This window comes from Pleurodeles waltl, chromosome 12 (assembly GCF_031143425.1).
Source record: "Pleurodeles waltl isolate 20211129_DDA chromosome 12, aPleWal1.hap1.20221129, whole genome shotgun sequence".
NCBI classification, from domain to species: domain Eukaryota; kingdom Metazoa; phylum Chordata; class Amphibia; order Caudata; family Salamandridae; genus Pleurodeles; species Pleurodeles waltl.
In genome coordinates this window covers 140,602,801-140,621,334 of record NC_090451.1, presented here as the reverse complement: position 1 = coordinate 140,621,334, position 18,534 = coordinate 140,602,801, and the positions used below count along the sequence as shown (strand labels likewise).

Below are 18,534 nucleotides of genomic sequence, written 5' to 3'. Positions count from 1 at the left end.
GCAGTTGCTGAATCAGCCGATTTTGGGAAACCACAACAGTTTGTGGAATATCTGTTGTCGGAGGACTTCAGAGGGGAAAAATTCTCACACTGGCTCATAGTAGAGACAGCCGATAGGTCTTTAACCCCGAGGGCCCTGCCAAATGCCCCCATACTCAATATCATAGACCGGCTACTCAAACACAGAAATAAAAACCTTATCTTAGAAATGGCAAGAAAGAAACTTAAAACTGAGAATCAAGGATCCAAGATCATCTTTTTTTCCTGAATTCCACAAAATTGGTGCAGCAGCCAAAAGATTCTGCTCTACAACGATTACAAATTCCATGCTGTATCCTACCAAATCTACATCCGAGGGTCGCACCTTTTTCTTTACCAAGCCAGACGTGACATTGAAGTTCTGAAAGAAACTTGTGAAGAAAAAAACCACCTCACTCTCCTGCCGGTGAACCTGGGTCCCAGACACTCTCGAATTATTCTGAATAGGATCTTGCAAGTTATAATAGAACGATGGATCTTATGCCGGAGGCTCGTTGTTGCTCCTGTCACCTTATTTATGTCAGTGGTATTGATTGTTAATTGCATTAGATTTTGTTGGGCCTGGGAAACTAGCCTATGTTGCTATATTGCTTCTCACTACAAAAGCTACGGCGTGGATTTAAGTGTGTTGAGGGGATAGTTCACATCTCTCAGTGCAATCCACACAAAAGTGTCAATGGTTGAGAATGTTAATGGTATCTACGCTCTAATTTGGGGGAAACAGTATGAGTCGATGCGGGGTGGGGTGGGTAAAGGAGGGGTGTTGAGGTGGGGTTGGTTCTATGCCAAGCAAGAATTCATAGATGCTGTGGTTCAGTACATGCAGAACTGGATGTCCCATTAGGTTACTACTTGCCACATATTTGCGAAACACAGTTTCACATAGATTTACATCTGTAACCAGGAACATATGAGGCATTCAAAACCAAAGAACACAAGGCTAGTTTTGGCCCCTCTAGAAAGGCTCAAATGTTTCAGGAGACCAACCTGGACCCAGAACACTCATGGGACTTTGCTCAGAAACAGAGGTCATGTAGATATTTTTCATCATACAACTCCTGCCAAATAGAAGTAGACATTATTATTAGGCAATCAATACAATTCCTGTGGATATATGATCTGACACAGGAGGTAGATTCTTCGTGGAAGCTGGGGGACTTTGTGAGCAAAGATGTAAATGTATAAGCCCCTAACAGACACTAGCCCTTGCACTTTGAATAACTAGATGCCCTGCTGCAAAATTATGTGGAGTCGGGATTAAGATGTGGATGAGACCTTAATTTAGTAGTGGACTCTTTACTTAACATGTCGGTTTTGCCACCAGTGGGATATACATGTCAGATCAAACCACCACCCCACATGCTGGTGGAACATAGCTTATCAAGCATAAGGGGTAGAGGTATAGGTTTTCATTTTATTCCTAAACATGCAACAACTTTTCAAGAAAAGACTACTAGGCCTTCAGACCTGATATCACATACTGTGCGTATATAATAAACTATATACAGCACATGCTCTCAGACCACTCCCCAGTGGTACAGAAGCTGAAAATCCCAGTTACACTGCATTACTGGATGAGGGTGGAGACTTCCTACACTTGTGTTGCATTATTAAATATTTTTTAACAAAATGCCTAAGGTGATAGTTAAGTTTTTCCAAAAACGTGGGATGTATACCTCAATAAGTTACATTATGGAAAGCCTTTACAGTATACAATTGTGGTTTGTCAATAGCTAAACATTCAATCAATCAATCATTTGTAAAGCGCGCTACTCACCCGCTAGGGTCTCAAGGTGCTGAAAGGGGGGGGGGATTACAGGGGAAAGATTGCTACTGCTCTAATAACGAGGTCTTGAGGCGTTTCCTGAAGGTCAGGAGGTCCTGGGTCTGCTGAGGTGGACGGGGAGGGTGTTCCAGGTCTTGGCGGCGAGGTGGGAAAAGGATCTGCCACCGGCTGTAGTTCGATAGATGAGAGGGACGGTGACGAGGGCGAGGTTGGCGGAGCGGAGTTGGTGGATGGGAGTGTGGAAGGCGAGTCGCTCGTCGAGGTAGGCAGGGACTGCGTTGTGGAGAGCTTTGTGGGCGTGGATGAGTAGTTTGAAGGAGATCCTCTTGTTGACAGGAAGCCAGTGTAGGTCTGTGAGGTGGGCTGAGATGTGGTCTTGGCGTGGGATGTTGAGGATGAGGTGTGCGGAGGTGTTCTGTATACGTTGTAGTTTCTTCTGGAGCTTGACCGTGGTTCCCATGTAGGGCGCGTTGCCATAGTCCAGTTTACTGCTGACGAGGGCGTGGGTGACCATCCTTCTGGTTTCAGTGGAGATCCATCTGAAGATCTTGCGAAGCGTGTGGAGGGTGTTGAAGCAGGAAGATGAGACGGAGTTGACTTGCTGGGTCATGGTGAGCAGTGAGTCTAGGATGAAACCTAGATTGCGCTCGTGGGTGGTGGGTGTTGGTGTGGTTCCTAGAGTGGCTGGCCACCAGGAGTCATCCCATGAGGAGCGTTTGGAGCAGAGGAGGAGATCTCTGTCTTGTCTGAGTTAAGTTTGAGGCGGCTCGTCTCCATCCAGTTGGCGATGGCATGCAGTCTGTCGTGGAGGTTGGTTTTGGCGGTGGCCTTGGTGAGTGAGAGGATCAGCTGGGTGTCATCGCGTAGGAGATGATGTTGAGGTTGTGGGATCGGACGATGTTGGCGAGCGGTGCCATGTAGATGTTAAAAAGGGTTGGGCTGAGAGAGGATCCTTGGGGAACGCCGCAGAGGGTCTTGGTGGCTTCAGACAGGAAGGGAGGGAGGCGGACTCTCTGAGTTCTACCGGAGAGGAATGATGTGATCCAGTCCAGGGCCTAGTGGCGGATCCCGGCGTCGTGGAGGTGAGTGCGGAGAGTGTGGTGACAGACTGTGTCGAAGGCGGCCGAGAGGTCCAGGAGGATGAGGGTCACGGTTTTGCCTTTGTCGAGTATGGTCCTGATATCGTCGGTTGCGGCGATGAGGGCGGTCTCGGTGCTGTGGTTCCTACAGAATCCAGATTGGGAGATGTCCAGCGTGTTGTTGTCTTCCAGGATGCGGGTCAGTCAGCCGTTGACAATCTTCTTGATGACCTTCGCCGGGAAGGGAAGGAGGGAGATGGGCCGGTAATTCTTGAGGTCTCCGGGATCCGCTTTGGGTTTCTTTAGCAGGGCGTTGACTTCGGCGTGCTTCCAACTCTCCGGGAAGGTGGCGGTCTCGAAGGAGCTGTTGATGATCATACGGAGTTGGGTGGTGATGATGGGGCTCGCTTGGTTTAAGACGGGGGGGGCAGGGTTCGGAGGGTGATCCGGAGTGGATGGTGCTCATGGTTTTGATGGTGTCCTCGTCGTTGATGTGGATTCAGGAGAGCAAGAGGTTGGTGTGGCTGGGTGCGTTGGGGTTAGTGGTGGCCGCAGTGGTCATGGGGGGCGAGGAGTTGAAGCTATCGTGGATGTCCATGATCTTGCGATGGAAAAAGGTGTTAAGGGAGTCGCAGAGGTCTTGCGAAGGGGGGATGGGGGGAGGTCGATGGAGCATGACCTGGGGTTGGTAAGTTCATTCATTCATTCAAAAATGTTAAGATATTCGCCAATAGCTTCAAAAGAGGGAATCAAAATTAGCTATTCTTGAGAGAAGGAATGCAAAACACCCCCAGAAGACATAATGGGTTGTATTATTGAACTCCTGTTCATGAATTTAAAGAATGGGCAGACAAGTATATTACCTCAACAAATATGCACAGGTTTGCCTCTATGGCAAGAGGGATCACTATTAAGGTCACTGTCGGCAAGTGTCTACCGCTGCCACCACAAATAGTCACAAGATGGTATCATTTTGCCAGTAGAGGCCGAAAAATGTTCTGGTTGCAAGTGGAAAGGGGGAGAAACGGTAAAATCCTTGTATCTCCAGGGTGACCCAGTACTGGCAAAGTCAAAAGGTCTAGCTTTAATGTGCCAAAGTAGGCAAAAAAGCATTTTTGCAAACAAAGCTTGAATATGTTAGCGTGTTAAAGCCAGACCTACTGGCTTTGCCACTGCCTGTAAATCAGCAGCAAATCTATCCCTCTTGCAAAGATGGTGTACTAAGTAGAACAGGGTTGAACGTGAAACAGTTACAGAGATGTCGAGCCTCGTGGATGGGGGACAAACCAGGTTTAGCATGGACAATCTGATGACGGATGAATCCCACCATTGCCTTATCCTCAATAACAGGGCTGCATGGAATGTTTTACAGGCGGCAGCCGGGTCCTGTCCTGGATTCCACAAGTAAAAGTCTGAGCACCGAGGTAGTTTCTTCAGGATGAGAAGAGGTAAGGTGTAAGACACATGACACAGGAGAGATGAAATATGCTAGGCCGCATCTTCCACAGACCCACATTTAGTAGACAGCTTTACTCCCTCATCTTCCACCATTCGAACACTATCCCTTACTTACCCGTGAACCGTTTACTTTCTGTCCAGTTAGGAGGGAAGGATGGGATTCTGTGGGAGGAGACACGGGGAGGATTTAGAGGGTAAAAGCCGTCTGGGCCGATTACAGGCCTCAAGGGCAGGCATCCCACTCGGCGGAGGGAAACTGCGGGGGTTTGCACAGCAAGGACAAGCAGAGAGCGTGTCAGACACTGTCACCAAACGCCAAGAAAAAACACCAACTCGGAGCAAACGTGTGTATAAATACTCATGTGAGGCATTTTCTACTTATTTCGGACCGTTTTCTTTCTTTTCAGGCGTTTCCTCTGCTCAGTCCAGGTCTTTTATTATTTCAGTCTTTGATGGTATTATTTACATGCATTTTCCCCTTTCAGCTCAATTTTCTTCTCCTGCCTCGTCTCCTTCATTCCTTTCCACGACATCCCTTGGTCTATTTGTATCTATCCCCGCCCCAACTTGTAATTAGCTCCAATCACCTGCCTATCAAGGTTACACATCAGACCCAGCGCTAGAGGTATGTATATAAAGAGAGGAAACATTTGTACTTAGAAAACAGAAGATACCGTACAGATCCCTGCCTGCGTGTCCCCCCCCCCCCCCCCCAAACAAGACATCCTTTGCCCTTTACAACAGAAATGGATCTATTTTTGACCTTAAACAAACTACCCCTGACCCCGACAAGTGCAGTTGATTTCTGCCTCGATGTCCTCTCAAACAGGCCTCTGACACCTCCTGCTCCACAAGATAAATTTTTTGTCTTAATTTCACCTCACACAACAGATCCTGGACCGCTGAACGGCAATGGGTCCCTGCCCCATTTTCCCCTTCCACATTTTTTTTTTTTTTTAATATATTCGGACTACATTATGAATGTCATCTGTGCCCCGGGTCACAATAATTTTCCACTGTTGAAAAATGTGGCACAGTTTGCCAAGCTGCTCTGTACGGTATATAGGGATAACTTTGGTTCCGTCAGGGACCACTCTTTAAAAGACCGATCCTTTTTCTTTTCAGATCGGACTTGTCAGCACAGCACTCTGCACCACCTGCTGTTACTATTTCCAAAGAGTAAGTTTTTGCTCCGCCCACAGGAATCTCTCTCACACCTCATACTGTTGGCTGTTTTGGGTATTATTGCACTTCGTAAGGACTGCTTCCATTGCAATACATAAGGCACAATGTTACATTTCAAAAGTACACTGTATCATAGATTATCAAATTATTTATCTCATAGATGCATTGTGTATATATAAATCAACCATTTTAATGTTTTTCCAATGCAGTAGTTCTTTTTGAAGAATATTAGGACTGCAATATAATGCAGACTTACTGGATTCCCTAAAGCTTGTTTGGCAAGCTGCACAATCCTGTAAAGAAACTCAGAATTTCACTATAGGACGTGTCATAACTCCCATCTGAAGATTCATCCACAGGTGCTTTAGAAAACAATCTGGCAGAGTCCTGTACTTTCCAAACTTGGGCATTTCAAAACGTTAGTCTGATACTACTGCCAGGTGGAGTTTGAACTACTCAGGATGGCGGGAGAAGTCAATCTGCCCCAGAGGCCTAGAGACATCCTTTGATGGCAGTATAATCAAAGGAAGTTGCATTGAACGGCGTTGTCACTCACCTCTTGCTAGCTCTACTTGTTATTTTTTTTCAAAGCATTGGGGGCGGGGCAACTTCATAATATGAGAAACCCACAGGGGATGAGTTTGGGGTAGCATGCACATTTTTCACAAGTCTTCATCCTGAAAAATTCATTGAAGAGGAAGTGGAACACAGGGCTTCCATGCCTGCTGTATGCCTACGCCAACGCATGCTCAGAAGGGATAGGTTGCATCCTATCTGAGATAATCTTTCAGTATCAGGTTTGAGATCCATGGGGTTAGGTATTAAATTAAACATTTGGCAGAGCAGACACAGTGGTTATGTGTATTTGTAAAGTGCACCATCACCTGCAAGGGTATATCAACGCTGAGCATGTGTTGTGCACAGACCTGCCTATGGCAGGTTGTTTAATTGAAAAGCCAGGTCAACAGCTTCTTGTGGAATTCAAGAAGAGAGGATGAGGCTAGGATGTGGAGTGGGAGGCCGTGCCATGCTTTGGGGGTAATGTAGGAGAATGCCAGTCCTCCTGATCTGGTTCTGTGTATGCGAGTCCTGCAGACCGGAGGTGTCTTGGTGACTGGTATAAGAAGATGAGACTGTTCCGGTAAATGGGGACGAGTTTTGCAGTACACTGTGTGTGTGAGGAATTTCAATTGAGTACATCTGTGTATTGAGGGAGGTTGAGGATGAGCCTTGCTGCCAAGTTCTGGATGGTTTGTAATCTTCTTGGGAGTTGCATGGTGATCCGCACAGAGGGTGTTAACTCTTAGTCCAACTTGCTGGTGACTAGGGTGTGAGTGACAGTTTTTCTAGTGTTGCTTGGGAGCAATCTGAACGTCCGGTCCGAAAATGCCTGCACAGACAGAAAGCCAAGACCCACCTTCAAGCATTAGAAGAGGAATGATGCAATAAGAATAGTACAATAACAGAACCGACTCTGGATTAAAAAGTCTGGATTACCTCTCTAGTGAAATATATTGCTAATGAGAATCGGTGGACCGTTCTTTACAACAGCAAGTCACAAAGGTGAACTGCTTGGTAAATCCAAAATGAACCTCACAAAATTAAAGCCCCTGGAAAATGTGCTACTGTTGTGATAATCTTAGACATTTGAAGAAGAATGGGCTGTACCCCACCAGCTAAGAAAACAGTGATAGATCAGTTGAAGGAACGAATGTCACCTCCACTCCGATATATGAATAGCAAAATTACAATGCAAAAGTTTCCCTCCACAACCATCTCATAGTCAAATGTTTCTCTCAGTCAACTCACCCGCCCTTCTTTAAATTCATCTTCCTAATCACTAGAGATCCCTTCAAAAAGCTAGAACAGATTCTATGATGCTTTTGACCACCTGGCAGAAGTGGATCTTTTTTTCCCCCCAACAGCAGTACTCCTGTTCACTCGTTCCTATCTCCTCTCCAAACCTTGCATTATTCTAAGAAACCAAATAAAACACGTAAAAGACAGCAAATAGAAGATGTTTCTGTTATATTCCCACCCATATATACAGAAATTACATTGACCTCAATCCGACCCAAGCTCACAATCACCTTATCTCCCAACAATTGACAGCTATCCTCCAATCATACCTACAAACATGTTTCCAGATATGTTATTCTTTCAAAATTAGCCACAAATAAAAATCTGCACTCTCTCAGGTTCCCATAATCAGGTCCATAAACAAACAGTCATAATAGTCGAACCCCACAGTTGGAAACATGTGCCCGGCTCTAAAATTAGCCCCCAAATTCATGGTCACAAGACACAAATACAAAACCAGTTCAAGCCCATCTTACTATAATCAGGCTCATTATAATCTTACCCTACTTGTCAACTCAATTTCCTATGATTTTCAATAACCATTTAGCTTTCAATTCTCAATAACCTGCTCACTCATTTACTCCCAAAAAATATTGGCCTGAAGCATAGGTCAGTTCTTTCATTTGCAACATTCTAACAAAAACATGCTCCCACATTCGTATGTGGAGAAAGTGCTATATCACTAAAAACCTTAATTAACACATATTGAACCCTTTCGGATCTTTTTTCAACCCTCAACTCCACCAAATTGGCCTTCATTCAGGAAGTTATCAGAAATCGACACTGGGGTTTAGTTTAAAACACTTTCTCATTACTATGTCATGCTTCTAAAACAGTCACTGCATCATTCCTCTCGACTACCAACATATACTCAATGGCTACTATTTAAGCAGCCCCATACTTTCCTACATACCTTCAGCTCCTTCCTCTCCTATATTTCATTTTTTTCTACTTCACCCAGTGTGAAACCGTCTTGGACATCCTCACGTCCATGCAGGTGTCATATAATGAAATATCGGACTCTTATCTCTAGAGTTTGCACTAGGTCTTCCATCTGTTCAACCGCTCTCATCCGCAGCATTGTTCCTTCTTTCACAAAACAGCTGTTGTATTATCTTAAAGAAACCTCCTGCTGATGCTCACTGTACAACCTATGATTTTTTCCAAGAAACTCGAACAACTGGTATTTAACCACCTTACACAGAACCTTCATGCAAGCGGCTCAAAGGAATTACATGCATCTCTTATAAATGAGACAACTTAATTTAATGTATTTAAACTACTTTAAAAACGGGGAGTAAAATCTATCCACTTTAAAATCTCACAAGGTGCACTAAACCAGATTCATGCCCCTCAAACATGTGATCCATGGGAACATACAAGCAAGATTCCTCTAACAGCCAGGCAACAAATCGCGCCCCCTAGAACAGTCCTCCAAGAACAAATCATAACCCCAGAAAGCAATCTACAGAGTGCTAGACAAAAGAGGAATGCCTCTTTAGACATCAAAGACATGTTCCCCCTAGCTAATGAACGATACCACAAAGGTAAGGGATGTCTGAGCAGGTGGATATGGACCTGGTGTCTGGATAGGTGGGGGTGGAAGGGATCAGGGACAGGACCAAAACTCCCTGACATTATATCAAGGGCTCCTACTCCTAGTGTCACATCCCACTAGGAGAAGATGTAGATCACTTTGAGAGCAAATACAAGCCCTCTACAGAACACACCCATGACCCTACAGAACAGATCCATGCAGAGACAGAATAGAGCAATATTGGAGAGCGATGGAGAGGAATTAAGTTCCCCGAAAGAGTACAGTCTCATGCCTGGACAGAGAGGATCACCAGGCCCAACAGAGAAAACATTCTCATACTGCAGATTCATGGTTCTCAATACCCGATGAAGGTCCCATATGAGACAGATTCAAAATCACTAGGTATAGGATCATTGTCGGGCAGAGACAAGAGCAAACTCCTCCCAGATGCCAGGGCCACAGCTGTCCAGATATAGAATCAGGAAAGAAAACAGAACAGGCAGTAGGTCGGAATAGGTCTGAGCAAGCATATTGTGGAATCTGATTGCTCAGATGCAAGAGCCCTCCCACACCCAGAGGGGAGTCATGCTTCATCATTGAGCAGCTCCTTGTTCGGCTGGTGTTTCAATGCCCAACGGGCCCCTCTAGGGGGCTCATAGCTAGAGGTCTTTTAAAATAAGATACCGAGATGAAGTGTAAATGCAGGTGCTGAGTGTTTAGATTGGTGTAAGTGTGGTATACAAATAACTTTCAGGGCCCTCTTAGTTATTTTTATACCACACTTTCACCAATCTACACACATAGCACCTCCACTTACACTTCATCACGGCATATTATTTTATAAGACCTCTGGCAAAGAGGACCCTCGAGGGGCCTGCTGGGCATTGCGGTGCCAGCCCGAGGAGCTGCTCAATGATGAAGCATGAGACCCGTCTGGGTGTGCGAGGGCTCTTGCTTATAACCAATCAGACGCCTCCTGATCTGCTTGCTCAGACCTACAGGGAGTGCAGAATTATTAGGCAAATGAGTATTTTGACCACATCATCCTCTTTATGCATGTTGTCTGACTCCAAGCTGTATAGGCTCGAAAGCCTACTACCAATTAAGCATATTAGGTGATGTGCATCTCTGTAATGAGAAGGGGTGTGGTCTAATGACATCAACACCCTATATCAGGTGTGCATAATTATTAGGCAACTTCCTTTCCTTTGGCAAAATGGGTCAAAAGAAGGACTTGACAGGCTCAGAAAAGTCAAAAATAGTGAGATATCTTGCAGAGGGATGCAGCACTCTTAAAATTGCAAAGCTTCTGAAGCGTGATCATCGAACAATCAAGCGTTTCATTCAAAATAGTCAACAGGGTCGCAAGAAGCGTGTGGAAAAACCAATGCGCAAAATAACTGCCCATGAACTGAGAAAAGTCAAGCGTGCAGCTGCCACGATGCCACTTGCCACCAGTTTGGCCATATTTCAGAGCTGCAACATCACTGGAGTGCCCAAAAGCACAAGGTGTGCAATACTCAGAGACATGGCCAAGGTAAGAAAGGCTGAAAGACGACCACCACTGAACAAGACACACAAGCTGAAACGTCAAGACTGGGCCAAGAAATATCTCAAGACTGATTTTTCTAAGGTTTTATGGACTGATGAAATGAGAGTGAGTCTTGATGGGCCAGATGGATGGGCCCGTGGCTGGATTGGTAAAGGGCAGAGAGCTCCAGTCCGACTCAGACGCCAGCAAGGTGGAGGTGGAGTACTGATTTGGGCTGGTATCATCAAAGATGAGCTTGTGGGGCCTTTTCGGGTTGAGGATGGAGTCAAGCTCAACTCCCAGTCCTACTGCCAGTTCCTGGAAGACACCTTCTTCACGCAGTGGTACAGGAAGAAGTCTGCATCTTTCAAGAAAAACATGATTTTCATGCAGGACAATGCTCCATCACACGCGTCCAAGTACTCCACAGCGTGGCTGGCAAGAAAGGGTATAAAAGAAGGAAATCTAATGACATGGCCTCCTTGTTCACCTGATCTGAACCCCATTGAGAACCTGTGGTCCATCATCAAATGTGAGATTTACAAGGAGGGAAAACAGTACACCTCTCTGAACAGTGTCTGGGAGGCTGTGGTTGCTGCTGCACGCAATGTTGATGGTGAACAGATCAAAACACTGACAGAATCCATGGATGGCAGGCTTTTGAGTGTCCTTGCAAAGAAAGGTGGCTATATTGGTCACGGATTTGTTTTGTTTTTGAATGTCAGAAATGTATATTTGTGAATGTTGAGATGTTATATTGGTTTCACTGGTAATAATAAATAATTGAAATGGATATATATTATTTTTTGTTAAGTTGCCTAATAATTATGCACAGTAATAGTCACCTGCACACACAGATATCCCCCTAACATAGCTAAAACTAAAAACAAACTAAAAACTACTTCCAAAAATATTCAGCTTTGATATTAATGAGTTTTTTGGGTTCATTGAGAACATGGTTGTTGTTCAATAATAAAATTAATCCTCAAAAATACAACTTGCCTAATAATTCTGCACTCCCTGTATTCCGAACTACTGCCTGTTCTGCTTCCATTTCATATTCTTTAAAGAACTGCATACTCCACCTGTATACATGTGCATTTTGGGAGCGTGTATGCTAGACCAAGATGCGCTCCTAGTCCTCCCTTAATTGTGTTATGTCCCTAGATATAGAGCCATAGCTCCAGATACTGGAGGTATGTCCCAGACACTAGAGCCATGTTCCCCCTATATTTCAAATATAGGTCTTTACAGACAGTTCTATGTCTTGTAAGGAGTAGTTTCATCCCTCAGGGCAGGAAAAAGTTCAATACCCTTCACATCCAATCCATGCCCCTTAGGCGTCCAATATCAGATCAAAGCCCGTGGACACACCAGAGCCATGCATACACTAAAGCAGCAATGTCCCTCTCAGAAGACAAAGAGCCCAAACCCAACCCCAAGACAACGGATCCATGTGCCTCAGAGACTGGATATTAGATCCCTGTTCACATCCTACACACCAGATACCGGCTACCAGATACTTGAATTTTGCCACATCTCCACCCAAAAAAAGCCACAGCCACTAGCATGTGTCCCATTGCCCAGAATATCAAAATCCAGGACCCTAAAAAACAGATCTCTGGCTCCAACTACAGACCCGTATTAAAGCCTCCAAAGAACAGATCCTTAAACACCATGGATGACACCTCCACGTCTGCACTGTTCCACACTTCCTGGGACTCAGGATCATATACTAGATCAACACCCTCAGGCCCAGTCTGACATCTGAAAGACTTCACAGTAGATTGCACCATTTACTCTATGGTCTCCCCTTCCAGCAACCCATTCAGTCCTAGCTACCACCTGACCCATCTAGCCATACCCTGGATCAGCTTATCGATGCATATCACAGACAACCAATTCAAGACTACCCCAAAATTCTTTTAAGGTCAAAAGAGAAAACACAGTAAACAATATACCCCCTCCACCCCCAAAAAAAACCCAGCTATTTCCAACCCAGAAAAATGCACTTGAGCCAGAAATGGACAGCACATTTACACCCACTCTAGGCAAACGCTGCAAGTAAACCAAATCCACTCTAAACAATATATCCATAACATTCTTGGACAAAACGTCCACAGCTCTGACAGTGACAACAACCATTAACAAAAGATCTGTGCCAGTCATGTGCAACACAATCATACTCGCCCAGGATAAAATGTTGACACCTACAACAAAAAAACAACACATTTCCCACATCTAGATATCCTCAACCTACCCCGATATACTACAGCTTGTACCTTCAGTTCTTGAATAACAAATCAAGACCCCCTTGGACACTACAGTAACTGCATAGCTGCACTCCCCTCCAACACAGAGACCACAACAGTAAACCCCACCTAGATGTCACTTCCATGCCTCACACTACTACATCCATGCCCACTATGGAAAATAAATTCAGACCCTCTCAAAGCATCACACAAAGACTCACCCTGGATAAGGCATCTGGGCCCATGCTATACAAGATCTCTGTGCTTATAATAGGCATCACCTCTAGATGGAATGACCAAGGCAACCCAAACCTGCATATGCTAGACCCATGCAGAAATATCATAAGCATGAAATCTGGGACCTCCCAAGATAGCACCTTCCTGGAGTTCCCCAGAAACCTCTTCCATTTAGTCAGTCCAAAGAAACTGCTTCTGGAAATTCTGTGGACAACCCTTCCAAGTATACCCTAGATAAGACATTTAGGGCCAGATGTAGCAAAGGTTTTTCCCCATTCTGTGTCTATGGGAAAAAGTGTTTGTACATGTGGCCCTTAATCACATCCCTGATAAGCCATCAACTTCCAACAGACAATGCATCCACATCAACCATGAATAGCACATCCAGGTTCAACACGGAATAAACATGCAAACCCACTCAGAACAACAATCTGCTGCATTCTAGGACAAAACATCTACAGCCCAGTTGACAAGACGACACCAACTATGCGCAAAATATTGGTGCCAGCCATTTGTAATATAGAGTGGGGGCCACTTGTCAACGTTGGTGTGTGTATATGTGTGTATATATATATATATATATATATATATATATATATATATATATACACATACATATACACATATATATACACACACACACACACACACATTTTTAATTACCTTTATTTTGGGAGAGACAGTTCAGTCTCTCCATCCTCTTCGGACTCCTGAAAGCACAAGGCTTCCAGACTCCCTTCCAATCACGATGCTGCTGTTAACAGCATGACAGCAGCATCGTAATTGGTCTGAGTGCCCTGCCTCAGCACTCAGACAGGGAGTAGGGCCCTGTGCTCTTTCTCCTCCCGGCTGTTCAGGACAGCCGGATGTAGAAATGCAGTGCGCATGACTGTTTGGCTCGCCAAAGCGTCATGCGCACTTATGTGCGTTAACCACTCCGCCTCCAGCCCTCCTCCTCCTCCAGTCCTGCCCTAACGTGGCTCCCAGAGGAAAAATAATATGATAATGTTACATTATCATCATATTATTTTTCCCTTTCGTCCACTGCATAAAGCCGTTGGCAACACAACCAGCTTCACCTTAGACAACATGTTGATTACATCTCCTGACATCACATTGACCCCAACAGCTAGCTTCTAAACATCATAACCAGGACTCCCATCCTGGAAAATGCATTTAGCTACCACTTATACTCCAGCACCAGTAGGTGCACCCTGGGCAACACAGGCAGCACATCTATGTCCACCCTGGAAAGGCCTTCAGGCCCAGCATAGGTAATATGTATTTCCATCCTGTACAAGATTTCTGCATGTCCAACACACAACAAAACAAACTGAGCATGGCCAATATATCCACCACAGACTAAAAATAGAAACCTAGTCTAGGCAAGAGCGGACCAACCTCCGACAAAACATAGACGTTTTGATGGCATGCCAAAATTCAGCACAGACAAAAAAACAAAAAACAAAAACAAAAAAGGGGGGGGGGGGGGGAGAAGAAGGTTTGAGTGCACAATTTACATACCGGACAATCGGTCAAAGTCCAACCAAGAAAACGCATTCACGCCTGCCACAGAAAACCTACCCACGTACACAACATAGGCGTTTAAACCTATCCAGGCTAGTTCCACAATAATATGTACGCTCTTACCGGACATCATATTTCCGGCGCTGGAAAACATGCTCACCTGACACTAAATATCCACCTGACCATCGAACACATCCTTTTAAGTAACAAAGCCACACCAACAGCGAGAATTGGATCCAGGCACACTGGGTAACATATTTAAAACGAACAACAGTCCCTTACATATCCTTGTCACGACCAGCATCTCAAAAAATGCAAGAAGGCTTCCCGACTCAAAAAGTGCTAAGAATCCAACAAATGGCAAAATATTCTATGAAGGTGATGACAACTTAACTACATACAGCACACTGACATTCATTGAGGCAATATATTAAATCAAGTTCAAACAAACAACACACCCACGGCTAACTCTGCATGACAAATCCAACTCTACTCATTAAAACACACTAACCAAGGTAAACACATCCACGCACACCAATGACAGTTGTTGGAGGCAGACTCTGGCCAGCACATCAACGCCCAAACTAGAGCACAGATCCACACCAACAGTGGAAAAGAAACACATCTGCACAACGAGAACAGATGTGTGCTAGGTACAACAATTCAGAAACTCATGAAAACAAACACATGGCAGTTGCAGTACACGGCATAAATAGCGAGCTATGTATTTTCTCCCCTCACCTTTGAATAGTCCCCTCTCCTCCCTTTTAGGCCTGCAATCTCAGAAGCAGGCCTACCTTCTTTGCCTATTTCACCAATACATCTTTATATTTCCCTTGCTTCTTAACTGCCCTTAATTTTTCATTTCTCTCTTTTTCATGTTTTAAACTCCAGAGTTTGCCCTTTAACCAGTGTCTGTCCATTTCCCCCTCTCCGAAACCAGTGCCTGCATTTCTTACAAATTCCGTGTATTCCGTTCTTGCATCCCCATTCTTGCTTTCCGTTCTTCTTCCCAATCCTTGTTTGTACTTTAGCCCTTGCAATTAAATTAGAAGCATTTCATAATTGCTCCTTACTCGCCTGCATTAGTTTATGCATATCCCATCCTTATTTATTGCTCGTTTGCATTCCCTTCCGAATGACCCTCCTAACTGTATACCCCAGTTTCTGCATTTTCCTTCTTATTTTATTCCCTCCCTTGATTTACACCCTCGGCTCTACATAATTTTCCGTTTCCTTCCCCTCCCCCATGCATTTCCCATCCCATCCATTTCCACAACCCCTGGCATCCTGTGCACATTCTACAGCCCTCCCCTTGTGCCCCCTTGTTTCCATATCCTCCCCGCCCCCCGACCCCTCTGTACTCACATGTTGAAGCTGGAGCAGGTGCACGGGTCCTGTCTCTCCCTGAATATCTCACTGGCTCTTGGATGTGTTGTTTCTTTTGGCACAAAAATGGCCGACTGACGTCACGGACATCCGGGCCCTGCTGTAGATGGAAAGGAGGGCGGGGCCAAACCTAAAGCCCTGACTCACCCCGGCATCCTCGGGGAAGGAGAGGAGACTGGAAGAGACTGAGAAGTGGGACGGGAGTGACAGCTAGCGAGACCGCCGGACGGAAGGCGAAAAGAAATTGAAATAGAACGAAAACGTTCAGGAGAAGGACTGCAGGGAGAGAGAAACCAGTCCTTAGGATGAGACATTGGACAAAAAGGGGCACAGATGAGAGAAACTTCATGTGGCTGTATGGCCTCTGCTACACCACAAGCTAACTCATTTTTTTTAGCCACGGGTATAGTGCATTATGGGAGCTGTAGTTTTCTTTTTAACATTGCTAGTATACCCTCAAAAACGGGGGCATGCGAATAGCTGATTACTGAAAACCCAGGGCAGGCAGAAGGTTTCACGAAACAGTTATTTTATGGCGACGCGTTTTATAAGGTGACGCGAGGTTTCTGGGAGAGAGGAGAAAAGTAGCCTTAGACTAAACAGAGGAGCAAGGTTACCAAATAGGTCCGTGTCATCTCCTGTAGCATTTTTTCACAGTCTCGTCTTTTTCCTTTCATTTTACGGGAACCGGGTGGACAAGCATACCAGTGATGCCTGGGAGTTGGGAGAGCGTAGGATCCTATAATTATATAATAGTCCACATCTCTTAAATACACAGGAGGGGATCTTAGGTATGGGCTATAGGTGCAAGCTGCAATTCTCATAAACAATATGTTTAATAATGTTTCAGGAGTCAATCAAGAGTTTAACTGAATTTTTAAGATTTTATTTAATCATACATTTTAAGTCTTTCTTTATTAGTCAATTACATTTACAGAACATTGCATATAAAGCATGTTCCTCAACCAATCCCTATTCTAGTATTCTAAATCAGTAAAAGTGAAACATTTTAGACAAAAAGAATAGATTTAAGAAGCAGTCTAGTCTGCAACACTATCAGTACTCATAATGAATACTGTTATAGACATCTGGTATAGAATAATCCAGGCAGAAAGCAAATCTGCTTGTGTCGAGACCTCAGAGACAGACTGAATCTGAGAGCAATTGGCCAAACCAAGCAAAAGCCAAGCATATCCCCTCTGTTCTTTCCCTGGGACATTTTATACATGAATACAAAAAGATACACAATTTAATACATAGTTTAATCTCAGACATTAAACAGCCAATAAAATATGCTGAAATTAGGATGACGAGGTCAGCTTCAGTTGGGATGACAGTGTCTATCTAACAAAAACAGTACTACTACAAGATACAATACTTAACATTTCTACACAAGTTTGTATATGTGGAATCTTTCCCACTTAGTCTCTGAAAGAAAGGACACACATAACTATTTTGTACGAGTTAACTTAGATCATTCCTCTTAGAAACTGGATCTCTAGTTGGCAGAGGTATGCACCCTGTCCAAGTAAGAACCACATTCCTAGTCAGAGTAAGTCAGATACACATCCTAAATTAACATGTGCTCAACCTCCGGTAGTGTGGCACAGAGCAGGCAGGCTAAACTTAAGAGTCAATGTGCAAAGTATTTGTGCAAGACTTGAATTACAGTAACACAGTGAAAAACGCCACAAAAAGACTCCACCATGTTTAGAAAAATAGAGTATCTGAGAAAAGCAAGACCAAAACGACAAAAATCCAATAAGTAGAACTCAAACTATGAATTTTTAAAGAATAAACTGCAATATAGTGCAGTAAAGTCAATAGCGCTGAAAGGTTACTTAAGGTCACGCTAGACCGAATAACTCTACAGTTCAGGCCAGCTGCGATGGAGGGCAGGCTGGCTACAGGATTTACGCAGAACCCAATGAAAAAGTACCTGGGATGGAGTAAGCATTGAAGATGCAATGTGTGGTTCTGATCCGCGCAATCGGGTACATGCGCCTTCGTCGAGTCTCGCAGTTGGATCCCTCCTTGGCGTCGAGCTCTGTTGTGATGAATGTGTGTATGTGATGCATCGGCATCAAACCTCACAGCGGTGTCCTTGGATCAGCACAGTGTCGTCGTTGAACCTTGACATCACGGTCACAATCTGCATTGTAGGCGAATCTGCAATGCATCGCAGGTACTGCGCCGGTTCCGGGTGGTGCAACAGCCTCGATGCATCACATTTTAATAAAAACAGCTGCAGAACCCACTTATAATGGCTAGGACTGTATTGGCACCTCAGGCAAGCGAGGACTCACAGTTGGCAGAGTCCAGCAGCTGAGCAGAGTTGAGGGGAAGTCTTTGATGACCCTGAGACTTCCAGAACAGGAGGCAAGCCCTTGGTGTCACTTGGTTCTACAGAGGATGTAGAGAGCAATGTCCAGTCCTTCTCACTCCCAGGCAAGAGGCAGCAGGCCAACAAAGCAATGCAGTTGAGAAGAGTGGCAGTCCCTCCTGGCAGCACAGCTGTCCTTCTTCCTTGCAGAATGTTCTTCAAATCCAGAAGTGTACTGATTTGGTGGAGCTTGGGGTCCAGTACTTATACACAGTTGATTATTTGATGTGGGGGAGACGTGAAAGAGAGGTCTTAGAAGTGCACAAGATCCT

At 44.7% G+C, this 18,534-nt stretch overlaps 1 protein-coding gene across 1 annotated transcript in view; it reads right to left on the bottom strand.

The window, feature by feature from the left end:
• The window catches only part of VAMP2 (vesicle associated membrane protein 2), a 78,356-nt gene extending 62,375 nt beyond the window's left edge, over positions 1–15,981 (bottom strand). The window contains exon 1 of the mRNA XM_069216278.1: positions 15,859–15,981. Coding sequence (XP_069072379.1) covers positions 15,859–15,860 — 2 coding nt within the window. The 5' untranslated portion in view covers positions 15,861–15,981. The remainder of the gene's footprint in view (positions 1–15,858) is intronic.
• Positions 15,982–18,534: the final 2,553 nt, after the last annotated feature.